Consider the following 13,653-nt stretch of genomic DNA (forward strand, 5'->3'; position numbering starts at 1 on the left):
TAGATCAGAAAGGTGGATGTGCACAATGAGACGCAGGCATATAAATGGTTCACATGAATAGTTTATAACGGAGATTCATTCACAAACGGATCGCTCCCTCTGTTAGAATTAGAAATGAGAACAGGAAGGAGTGTGTTTCAGGACATGGAGTAGACCAAATTTAACAGGGAGGGTGCATAATACACCTCCATGCACACAAACACACGCTCCTTATCAGAAATGTCCATATGGTCACATATCCATCGATGTAGAAAACTAATGTAAAATCATAATTTTCATAATTTAAAAAAATATTTGCGCCCAGACCGCCAGGAAAACTCACGGTCCTACATTGTAAAACCCAAAAACTTAAGGTAACTCAAACCGTTTGAGAAAACAAATTGCAACAAACCATTTAAATTCAAAAACTAATCTTAATAAGTGCTGTGAATTTAATCCATTTGAGTAAACAGAAATGTGAGCACAGTTAAAGCCAATTAAAGAACTCAAACCAACTGAGTACTGTAAAACCCAATAAGTAAAGGCACTCAAACTGTCTAAGGAAACCTATTGCTACAAACCACTTCAGTTAAAAACTATATGAGTACTTTGAACTTACTCCATTTAAGTTCAAGTAGCGAGGTCTTTACCTTCAACACAGAGTTCAAAATCTACGGAACCCCGGAAGGGACGTAGTGGAGGAGAAAAAAATTGGCTGGGTGAAAAAAAAAAAAAAATGGGTGAAAGAAAAAAATGGGTGGGAGGAAAATATATATTTCTAAGTTTTTGCCTTCTCTCGCAAAGTTTTGCGTTCCCTCGCAAAGATGTTTTGCGTTCCCTCGCAATGTTTTGCGTTATCTCGCAAAGATGTTTTGCGTTCCCTCGCAAAGATGTTTTGCCTTCTCTCGCAAAACTGTTTCTCCACAAACACTTCCTGTTCACTGCACTCACGTAAACCCTCCCGTTTTTGCCGAAATTCTACCATATTTTACCATTCTACCCCACTTTCTTTACATTAAATCTGTGCGTTGATCGTTTCACTTTGCAACCTCTGAACCAATGAATGCATGTATAAGCGCTTACTGACAGACGCGCTTCGTACAATAAACTGATCCCAGATCAGCGTATACGCGCCATTTAAAGGGACACTTCTTTTATCAAACAAGTGAGCAGCAAATGAATCTCATGTTTTGTTAAGTTTGATAACAGAGGTGTCTCTGTAAGAATGCACAGATCTATAATGAAAGCAGTCCATTACTTTAGAAACTGTTTGTGCTCATTTAAGAGAAAATAAGCTGTTTAAAATAAAACATGCAGGAGTCAGGACAGAGATGTTTCATATTATTAGTGTATTTGTCTGTTTAAACATACACCCGCTCCTCTGTAAATGGCGCGTACAGACGCTGATCTGGGATCAGTTTATTTTGTACGAAGCGCGTCTGTCAGTCAGCGCTTATACATGCATTCACTGGTTCAGAGGTAGCATATGAAAGTCGACGATCGACGCACAGTAATGTAAAGAAAGTGGGGTAGAATGGTAAAATACGGGAGAATTTAGGCAAAAACGGGAGGGTTTACGTGAGTGCAGTGAACAGGAAGTGTTTGTGAGAGAACGCAAAACATCTTTGTGAGATAACGCAAAACTTTGCGAGGGAACGCAAAAACATAGAAATATTTATTTTCCTCCCACCCATTTTTTTCTTTCACCCTTTTATTTTTTTCACCCAGCCAATTTTTTTCTCCTCCACTACGTCCCTTCTGGGGTTCCGTAAAAATCAGAGTTGAATTAATTTTAGTACATTCCGAGTTGACTACACTCATATTATTTGATTAAGTTGACTGTTGGGTTTTACAGTGTAGATGTATGCATATATGTGTATATATCTCTGGCTCAGGATGGCCCGTCCTCAACTGCAACTTGGTTCCACATTCATTTCAAAGGAGTGCTACCCTGCACCAAAATGGCAGTTCTATTGACTCATTCCTTCCAATCGACAACAATAGCGTAGGCGACATGTAATGTAAACATCTATGATTGATTAGTACTCAAGTTGATACTATTGACAACCTTATCCTAAACCCCCTGCACTTCGCACCCTGGTCTTAACCCATTATGACATGGGGGAAGTAGTTGCCATAGGGGAGTTACCACAGAGAACAAAGAATTTCACAACCAATCTCTCAGGAAATCCTAACTATTTTAAGCTCTTGCAAAATAGTGGCTTGTGGTGATTTATATAAATGTCACTTGTACGAAATATTCTAAAGAAATGGCCCTACGGACTTAGTCATCTCTGAAAACAGTCTTTAATTATACAAATGAGATCATACAAGTTCTTACAAGTATTCCCCAAAACATAAAATCATTACCATGAATGTTAATTAGCTGTAATTTCTCTACTCAACCTTATTTATTTGAACATCTAGATCAGCAAACTACATTATTTGTAAATATGCTTAGCGAGTAGTGTTCTTCAGTCATTATGGAAATGAGCTGGCTGTGTCTGTGTTCTTTGAAGTCTGTGTGTTCCTGGTGATTTTACTACAGTATTAGGAAGTATTTCCAATGGAGGGCAATTTTATTTATTTTCTCACTTACAGCAATCTAGCAATCAAACGGAAATGATCAGACGTTTAATGGCTCTTAATTTTCAGATTTTAATTAAAGTTCACCAAAACAAACCTTTTTTTTCCCCATGATTGATTTATTTTTAAGATTAATAGTTCATCTCAAGAACAGCAGTGTGTGCTAAAAAAAGCGGTTTCACTTTTGTTTTCATGACACTTGTTGTTTTTGCACACTCGCAGAACTATACTCTCCTATCTGTGCTTTTATGGGAGTGTCCACATTACATAATGCAACAAAAAATTACAGTTACATTGATAAACCATCAATATTTTAAATTATTTGAATACTTTGCTTGTCAAATAACATGAAAAGTCAATGTAAAGTAATTTAATTAGTTCCAAGTTGCTTAATTTATTATAAAATACTATAAATGTATATACAGTTGAAGTCATAATTATTAGCCCTCACCCCCTTTGAGTTATTTTTTTTCTTCTTTAAATATTTCCCAAATGATGTTTAACAGAGCAAGCAAATTTTCACAGTATGTCTGATAATATTTTTTCTTCTGGAGGAAGTCTTATTTGTTTTATTTTTGCTAGAATAAAAGCAGTTTTTAATTTTTTAAACACCATTTTAAGGACAAAATTATTACCCTTTTTGAGCTTTATTTGTTTATTGATAGTCTACAGAACAAACCATCGTTATACAATAACTTACCCAATTACCCTTACCTGCCTAGTTAACCTAATTAACCTAGTTAAGCTTTTAAATGGTGCTTTAAGCTGTATAGAAAGATATCTAGATATCTATATCTGTAAAGAAAATGATCTAGTAAAATATTATTTACTGTCATCATGACAAAGATAAAATAAATCAGTTATTAGAAATGCGTTATTAAAACTATTATGTTCAGAAATGTGTTGAAAAAAATCTTCTCTCCGTTAAGCAGAAATTGGGGAGAAAAATAAACAGGGGCGCTAATAATTCTGACTTCAACTGTATATAGCTTTTCTGTACTGATAAGCTGGTCTTAAAGGGTTGGTTCACCCAAAAATGAAATTTTACTAACTAATTACTCACCCTTAAGTCGTTCCAAACCTTTATGAGTCTATTTATTATTTTTTTTGCTGAACATAAGAGAAGATAGTTTGAAGAATGCTGAAAGACTGTAACCATTGACTTCAATACGCAAATACTATGAAAATCAATGGTTACAGGTTTCTAGCATTCTTCAATAAATCTTATTTTGTGTTCAAAAGAAGAAAGAAACTTAAAGAGCTTTGGAACAAGTACACTACCCGACAAAAGTCTTGTCATTGATCACAGTTGTAAGAGGAACAAATAATAACTTGACTTCTAGTTGATCATTTGGAAAAGTGTCAGAAGGTAGATGTTTCAGATGAATCATCTGTTCAACTACATCCCAATCATCACATGCACTGCATAAGAGCTATTGGAATCTACATGGAGCCAAGAATCTCACAGAAAACAGCCTGAAACTATTATGGTTTGGGGTTACATTCAGTACGGGGGAGTGCATGAGATCTGCAAAGGGGATGGCAACATCAACAGCCTGAGGTATCAAGACATTTGTGCTGCCCATTACATAACAAACCAAAGGGGAGGGCAAATTTTACAGCAGGATAGCGCTCCTTCTCATACTTCAGGCTCTACATCAAAGTTCCTGAAAGCGAAGAAGATCAAGGTGCTCCAGGATTGGCCAGTCTAGTCACTAGACATCAACATTATTGAGCATGTCTGGGGTAAAATGAAGGAAGGGCCAGTGAAGATAAATGCAAACGATCTTGGTGAACTCTGGGAGTCCTGCAAGAACGCTTTCTTTGCCATTCCAGATGACGTTATTAATAAGTGATTTGAGTCATTGTAGAGATGTATGGATGCAGTCCTCCAAGCTCATGGGAGTCATACACAATATTCATTCTTTATCCACTGCACCATGACTATGTTCTATACTGAACATTATTTCTGTTAAGTGACAAGACTTTTGTCTAGGCAAAGTCAGACCTTACTGTCTTAATTAAATAATTAAAAATCAAGAAATGATCATATTTTATTTGGGTAAAATAAGCGTAATCTAGAGGCCTTCGCCTTTCATATAAGCAACTTCTGATACCAAATGATCAACTAGAAGTCAAGTTATTATTTGATGTTCCTAAAACTTGGATAGGCGACAAGACTTTTGTCAGGGAGTGTAAAGGGTGAGTAAATAATAACAGAATTAACATTTTTGGGTGTAATATTATGACACATTTAGTGTTTACATATATTTTGGCATTAATATGTCAAATTAGCACAAGTACATTATGATGTCCTTTCATGTAGCCATTGTCAGTTGGCTGTAGTGTTTATATGAGTTTACTCACTCGGCTCTGTGTACATACTAAAGTTCACTTGGTGTACTCCACACAGACACACCCAGACACCTGACTCTTACCTATACACTTTTGTTCCACCTGCTGCTTTAAACGAGGCAGTATTGTGATTTCTTTTCTCTTTCAATCCATTTTGGGCATGTTTGGGCCAGAAACCATGTAAAAAACTGCTTTGCTGACACAGAATACGTAGTTTCTGTATGTATGTACAGTTGAAGTCAAAAATGATTAGTTTTCCTGTGAATTTTTGTTTCGTTTTTAAATATTTCCAAAATGTTGATTGACAGCAAGGACTTTTTCACAGTATTTCCTATAATATTTTTTTGTTCTGGAGAAAGTCTTATTTGGTTCATTTCAACTAAAATAAAAGCAGTTTTTAAAAAAATACAAAAAATAATAATAAGATTGACATTATTAGCCCTATATTTGTTTTCGATTGTCTGCTAAACAAGCCACTGTTAAACAACAACTTTATAAAGTAACCTAATTAACTGAGACCCTGTTTACACTAATAAATTCTAGTTTTTAAACGGCATTTTAAAATGAAAATGATCCACGTCCACACTTGCATTTCACCTACTGTTTTCTGAAAATATCTTTGTCCACACTACACTGCTGAAAACACACATCACGTGACCACACACACACTCTGGCATGTGTCGCCCCAATCCGAATGTCTGCAGCCACACCTCCGTTTCCAGATGTCTCTGTTTTCCTTATCCACAATAACACAGAACAGCAGCATTTCAAAAAATTAAAACGTCCTCTTCAGAGTTTTCAAAACGTTCCGTTTTCAGGGCTTGAAAAACTCCAGGTTAGTGTAGAAGGATGGTGTAATCATAGAAATACTTTTGCGTTTTAAAACTAAAATGTATTAGTGTAATTAAACCTTTAAATGTCACTTTAAGCTGAGCACTAATATCTTAAAAAATATCCAGTAAATATTATGTACTGTCATTATGGTATAGATGAAATCTTGAAAAATTGAAAAAAATGAGTTGAAAACAATTTTCATTCTGTTAAACAGAAATCGGGGAATAAAATATACAGGGGGCTAATAATCTAGGAGGGCTAATAATTCTGACTTCAACTGTAATGGACACAGTTCGAAATACATGTGCTTCTCTCAAACATTGGTTGTAACCATAGCAACCCAGTGACAGATGACGGAATCTTCACATCGTTGTTTAATCTCGAGTACACTGATATATGTTTAACCAGGGAGTTAACCAACACTAAAAAGTACTCCAACACAATTTCTAATTCATAAGATATACTGTAAATAAAACAAATTAAATACAAGAATACAAGACATACAAGAGTGTAGATTATTTAAATAAGACATGAATTTGGATTAACTATCTAACTATTTCTTATGGTGTGGATGGTGTATGTATATTTTGCAGCCAGATTAGATGTCACTTCATCCTCTCTGAGTACATGGTAAAGTCATTTTAATTAAAACCAATGAATTACAATTTCTAATTTGGTGCAGAACAGAAGGAAGTGTGTCTCATTCTCTATTTGAGTTGTCACAAAGAGAAATACAACTCTCTCTTTGAATTCAGTTCAATTCAATAATTGCTTTATTGGCATAACAAATGTTACAAATGTATTTCCAAATTATTTAGAAAGTTTACATTAAAAAGAACATGCATGTATATGTGTAATAAGTGTAATAGTAAACAAAAAAACTAGTTTGGTAAATTACCATGGAATAAGCAGGATAAACAACAGGTTACCGTGTGTCAAAGTATTTAAAAATGGAATCATTTTATGTATTATTTAATTAAGTTTTTACATTTTATAGATAAATACAGCACATAATATTGTCATAAAACAGTGTAGTTTGGTTCTTTCTACATAAATCTGATTGTTGAGTAACAGCACTTCACCTTAAGACACGTGACCCGAGGTGCATTGAAGTCTGCAGCACAAATGGAGTGGAACTGGTTACATGCCAAATATTAACTGTTTAAATAGCTAACGTTATGCATGGGGCGGAATGGTAATAGTTGCTTTGGAAAGCAGCTCTTATGTAACAACACTTTAGCACATTCTTATCCTAACTTTTGGAAATAGACAGGGGGGATTTTTTTTATTTATCTCTGCATTTAAAGGTTGGAGGCTTCAAATATCAAATTTGCCTGCATGTTTTCTTTTTCTTTTTTTGTGTGTGTGTGTGTGTGTGTGTGTGTGTGTGTGTGTGTGTGTGTGTGTGTGTGTGTGTGTGTGTGTGTGTGTGTGTGTGTGTGTGTGTGTGTGTGTGTGTGTGTGTGTGTGTGTGTGTGTGTGTGTGTGTGTGTATATATATATATATTATTTTATATTCAAATTTGTTGCTGCAGTTTCAGTACCTACAGTGCTCAGTGTAATTGAGTACACCCCATTTTGAAAATAATTATTTTTATCCGTTTCTCAGTGAATATAGGCAATGCATTTTGGTGCATTTAAACAAAAAAGATTCATTAAACTGATATATTTATTCAAATAATATTTTGGTCACTAAACATATTTAGAAATTAAAAGATAATACAATTAAATTCAAGCAAAATATAAAAAAAATTTAAGTACTACCTACTAAATTTCAACTAAATTTTTCAATATTTTAGGTTCTCTTGATTTTTCCTCTTTTTTTATATTTGTATTTGTATTGAATATTTTTGTATAACAAATAAATTTAGGTGTACTAGTTTTTGGACCATTATCGTAAGTTATTTTGTTAGATAAGCTCCAGATTTGGCTTCAGTACTAACTAATCTATATGCACAAATGTAATATTGTAAATCTTCCTATTAAAAATATGAATTTAAAAGAGAGATTTGTGAGGGGTGTACTCGTATATGCTGAGCATTGTATATTGTATGTGCAAATTTAAGTACACGAAATAAAACACTACATAATAAAATAAAAATATAAATAAAAATAAAAAATAAACAGAAAAACACAGAAAAATCTACATTTTAACGCAACAAATTCAGTGTTTTCCTAATGACTTCAATTTATTCTATGTTTAGCATAACAAATATATACAAACCACCAAATAAAATAAAAAATAACTTTGAACAACACACATTCTTGTTTTAGGACAATTTTATTATTATTTTTTAATAAATAAAGGTTTATATGAGCATTTCTTACAAACATTTTAGAGAAAATGTCAGACAGGGCCTTAAAAAAATTGATCTGAGAAAGAAGCGGGCACCGGGGTTGAGAACCTGTTCTAAACTATTCTGAATAAACTGATAATGTGAGTAATTTTGACGCTGTCTGAGTAATTTAACCGTTTTTAGCTGTTTAGGCTTTTTGAGTTGAGTAAATAGAAATGTTCTCGATGTTGTTAAAACCTCTGTGTATCTGGCATCCTTTTTTGCCGTTGAGTAAACAATATGTGACTACAAATTAATATAAATTAAGTAAATCATTGCATTCTGTATTTGTGCAGGTCATCTTTGAAATCATCACGTCAGAATATTCCTACCAGCACAGTTTGAGCATCCTGGTGCGTCATTTCAAGGACAGCGTGGATCTGAGAAAGACCATGACTGCAACAGAGCACCATCACCTGTTCTCCAACATATCCGTCATCCAGGATGTCAGCAAACGGTACAGGCATCCTCTTATGTTCTCAAAAATCTTTCTTTTTTTTTCCTTTTCGAAAAATGAAATATACACGTGCTTTAAAAAGTCAGTAAATGAAGAAATTGGATTTAATCAGGACTAGACACACTACTGAATTTGTCTAAAATGGATGTAAACAATGACTCTTTCCAGATTTGCAGGTACGTTTTGAGCACTTTACATTCATTTATCCTTGAACTGGAATGATATACAACCAGTGTGCCATTTACAGTTAACTCAATCCATTATTAATGTCAAATAAAGATACGGTGTGATGGAGAACATTCGATTCTGTTACTCAGTGTTGTTTAACTTGTTGTTAAACTTTTAAAACAGAGTTGGCAAACAGGGTTTCTATTTTTCAGCATTTTGTGCATTAGCTTAAGATGCTAACCTCATCAGATGTGTAATGTAATGTAATGCGTATTTATATAGCGCATTTACCGTGTTGTTGATACACCGAAATCGCTTCACAGTCATGATGGGGGTCTCTCCACACCACTCACAGTGTGCTGCATCCACTTGGATGATGCGACGGCAACCACAGGACAACGCCGCCAGTGCACTCACCACACACCAGCTATAGGTGAAGCGGAGACTGGAGAGATAGTGATAGAGCTAATTCAGTGGATGGGGGATGATTGGGAGGCTATGATAGATAAGGACTGATGGAGGGAATTTGGCCAGCACATCGGGGTTACACCCCTACTCGAAGTGCCATGAGGTTTTAAATGACCACAGAGACTTAGAACTTCGGTTTAACGTCTCATGCGAAAGACGGCGCTCACTGAAAGTATAGTGTACCTTTCACTATACTGGGGCATTAGCACTCACACAGACCGCAGGTTAAGTGGTCCCTGCTGTCCTCACTAATACCACTTCCAACAGCAACCTAGTTTTTCCCATGTTGTCTCTCATCCAGGTACCTACCAATCTCAGTCCTGCTTAGCTGGCCTTGATATGGCTGTGGCTATCACCTTGCATGTCTAAAACAAAATTGTGTTATGTATTTTCATGATATTATTGTTTTTAAAAAGTGAATGAGAGATTCACTGAAATATAACAGTAACAGAGTTGACATTTGATTAATCTGTGTAATTAATAAGTGTATGATTTACAATATTGGGTGGCGGCGGGAAGGGCATCAGCTGCATAAAACATATGCTCAAATAGTTGGAAGTTCATTCTGCTGTGGTGACCTTTAAAGTAGAGACTAAGCCGAAGGAAAATGAATGAACGAATTAGTGTATCCTAAACATTTTGTACAAGTTATTGAGTGAACTATGATGACATGCCTTAATGCCTTCCAGAGTTTCCCGCCAGAAATAGTGACACCACTTGGAGAAAGTGGAGGTGCTTTTTTTTATCAGTGCTATACAGATTGTTCTGCTTTTTTTTTTACCATTGATTGAACAGTTGACCAGAACATATAGGGACAGACAAAAAAGTTACAAATAATACACACAATAGAGGTTTCATTTAAATGTATATTTAGAGTAAACACAGAAATATTATGACAATTAGACCATTTCATGCAAATTGAAGCTGAATTCATGATTTGGCATGCGGAGACGGTCAAAAATAGTTAGTGCGAGTGTTTAAATGAATAGTTTCCCAATTTGTCTGTTATTACACCTACAACAGTTTAGATTCACCAGCCACTTAATTAGGTACACCTTACTAGTACCGGGTTTGGACCCCTTTTGCCTTTAGACCTGCCTTAATTGTGGCATAGACTCAACAAGGTACTAGAAATATCCCTCAGAGATTTTGGTCCATATTGACATGATAGCATCACGCAGTTGCTGCAGATTTGTCAGCTGTACAGCCATGATGCAAATCTCTCGTTTGACCACATGCCAAAGGTGCTCTATTGGATTGAGCTCTGGTGACTGTGGAGGCCATTTGAGTACAGTGATCTCATTGTCATGTTCAAGAAACCAGTCTGAGATGATTTGTGCTTTATGACATGGTGCGTTATCCTGCTGGATGTAGCCATCAGAAGATGGGTACACTGTGGTCATAATGGGATGCACATGGTCTGCAACAATACTCTGGTAGGCTGTGGCGTTGACACGATGCTCAATTGGTACTAATAGGCCCAAAGTGTGTCAAGAAAATATCCTCCACACCATTGCATCACCACCACCAGCAGCTGGGTTGAACTGCAGCAGATCATCTTGACCATGGCTGTTTCTCAATATGCGTTCTTCAGCGGTCTTGCGTCCTTGTGTTCTCGTGCAACGTCATCATCAGCTGCCTAAGTTCAGTTCCAATACTCAAGACCACAAGTACGGAGGACGTGTGAAACTTCCCGGATGTGATCTTGATATCGAGGACGCACTGATGCAGACTTGAGCACTGAACTCACTCTGGAAGTCCCAGAAGTCATTGCGACTGGAGGTGGGAAGCGCCGCATTTTATTTAGATTTATTATTAAAGTTCAGAGATATGACTTATTTACCTCAGGAGTTTCCCTAAATAAAACAGTGAAAGTAAACATTAACATGAACATCTTAATAAAGGAATAAACACATTAATGGTTGTTTGTTTGCTGAAATTCGTATTAAAATTTGATTTATTTATATTGAGTATATTTATAATGTTTTTATGCAAAGTATATATTTTGAAGAGGGGGGAAACAATAAATCGTTGTATGAATGCTGTAATGTTTAAATAATTTTCATTTAAAACGCGTGAAGGTCACATGACCATCAGGAAGAACGCGGCATCCCATTTCTCAAAGGACGCATTCTCTGCCCTTGCGGTCTCCTGAGTTTGTTCTTCCGAGGACACCTGGCAAGACCGGTCTCCACAAGAACGCAAGTCCGTTCTCTGCGTTCTTGGAATTGAGAAACAGCCCATGTCTACATGGCAAATGCTTTGAGTTGCTGCCATGTGATTGGCTGATTAACGAGCAGTTGGACAGGTGTACCTAATAAAATGTCCGGTGAGTGTATTTTTGAAGAAAACTGCTAAACATTGACTTCCATAGTAGAAAAAAAAGGTTACAGATTTCCATTTTTTTTTTTATATCTTATTTTTTGTTTAAAAGAAAAAGGGAAGGATTAGGGTTTGAAACAAGTTATCGGTTTGTAAACGATGACCAAATTTTCCTTTTTGGCTGAACTATCCCTTTAATCAGTCATGATCACACAAAACTACAGTATTATATAGTTTGTGATTACTAGTGGAATATCCGGTTCTGGTTTTTGATCTGGGTTTTTAAAAAGCTGGATGCAGAGGTTGAGTTCAGTGGACGTGTTTCGACATGCTGGTTGAACTGGTTAAGCAGCTTGTCGCCGCCTGGATTCATGTTTCTAAAAACAGGGTCTTTCACACATTCACAATGAAACGTAATACCCGTTTCACAGAAACTCTGTGTGTGTGTGAACCATTCTGCTTTAGACACTGAATGCTGTGGCTCTGAAGCAGCGACTATCACATATGCAAATGCTTTCAAGACATGTTTCGTCATGTTGTTTGCTCCTGTTTATGAAAGAAGCGCACTCAATTTGTTGGATTGTGGGAGTGAGGGTTTCCAGTCTGGGAGTTGCCGTTCGGATTGGGAAAGAAAAGGCTGAAGTTGTTTTGTTTGATACAGCTGAAAGTTTAGCATAATGAAACATGGAGGAGCGCAATTGCGTTGTGGTTCATGTTTTGTATCATGCCTGTAGTGCTAATCCAGGAAATGATTCTTTGCATATTGATATGTATCTGTTTATTACTTATACATAAAATATACTAAAAAATAGTCTGGGTTCCTATGATTTTTGAAAGTACTTGAGTTTCAGACATGAATTCAACCCCTGGAAAGTAGTTAAAAACATACACGGGTCCTTGGAAGTGCTTGAATTTAAGTTTTTCATGTTATTTCAACAATTGTACTGTGCTGCTTTCAAAAACTGAATGAAAAAACTTTGATATTTTGAATTTAGTGTTTTTGAAAACACTAAAATTGAAATCTTATACAAGAACTATGACGAATAATGAATGTTTGATCAGTATTTCAGGAGACCAGTATTGAATTCAACAAATTGTATTAAAGTTCTGTAAACATGACATGATTATTTCTGACATTTTAATGTAAATACTGAAATGTAAGTGAAATGTTAAGTACAAGACGGCAGTGGTTTCCAAAGTAGGGGTCGGGAGACAAAAGCCTCTTTCACACATACAGACCTTTCCGGAAAAATACCGGAAAACTTTCCAGAAAGGTCTGTATGTGTGAACAGGCCCTTTTTGAAAATACTGGTTAGTTCATTCCGGCAATTTTCCAGAAAGAGAAGTTGTAACATTACCGGTAATTTGCCAGAATGTTGCGCTGTGTGAACGCAGAAGGAAGATTGCCGGAAAGAGTGCGTTCACGTCTAGATTGCGCTGACGTGAGACGTCTACTTTAGCCAATCAGAACACTCAGACGCATTCACATCAGCGCTGTTTATGAAAATAAAACCCTTTGAATATTTTTCCTGACACATTTATCTGCTAGATGTTAGTCAGATAACGTCTCTATGTTCCTCCTTAATCCCAACTGTGTAAATATTTATCTATAAAAAGCTTATGATAAACCGCTGTTTGTTTACCTTCAAGCTCTGCTTTAGTTGCTTGACGCGTGTGCACGTGAAGCAGCCGGTGAGCGCTAGCGCACACCCATATTATGAACATCTCGACATGTGAAAGTGTTCCTCCATATGTTTTCATATAAGTTGTTCACAATACTGATCCATCCACATAATTTGTAATGTCGTCAAGTGTGCAAACAGTTAGCTGCGGTTTGCGTTTCTGCCTTTGGATGTCACACAAAGCAGCTGCATAAAAGATAAAGCTTTAAATAAAGTGAAATCGCCGGACCCCTTCTGTGTTTACAAATACAAGAGCTGTCATTTGTACGTAATTTCTGGTTAATGAGGTCAGAATTTACCGGTATTTTGGAATTGATGTGTGAATGGTCTTTTTTTGGAAAAATTCCAGAACATCCTTCCTTGTGTAAACACTTTTTTTTTTATTTACCGGTGAAGTCGTTCCAGTAATATTCAGAGTATTTACCCTTATCATTGTGTAAAAGAGGCTAATGAGTATGTTTACATG

The 13,653-nt window shown here is 35.9% G+C and overlaps 1 protein-coding gene across 7 annotated transcripts in view; it reads left to right on the top strand.

Moving 5' to 3' along the window:
- The window catches only part of arhgef16 (Rho guanine nucleotide exchange factor 16), a 48,991-nt gene that overhangs the window by 8,286 nt on the left and 27,052 nt on the right, over positions 1 to 13,653 (top strand). For all 7 annotated transcript variants that reach the window (XR_015497219.1, NM_001123283.2, NM_001442395.1 and 4 more), the window contains 1 exon segment: positions 8,387 to 8,547. Coding sequence is in view for 6 of the 7 variants with exons in the window: in NM_001123283.2 (NP_001116755.2) it covers positions 8,387 to 8,547 (161 nt within the window). In the remaining variant the exon portion in view is untranslated.

This window comes from Danio rerio, chromosome 8 (assembly GCF_052040795.2).
Source record: "Danio rerio strain M-AB ecotype USA chromosome 8, GRCz13ab, whole genome shotgun sequence".
In the NCBI taxonomy this organism is placed as follows: domain Eukaryota; kingdom Metazoa; phylum Chordata; class Actinopteri; order Cypriniformes; family Danionidae; genus Danio; species Danio rerio.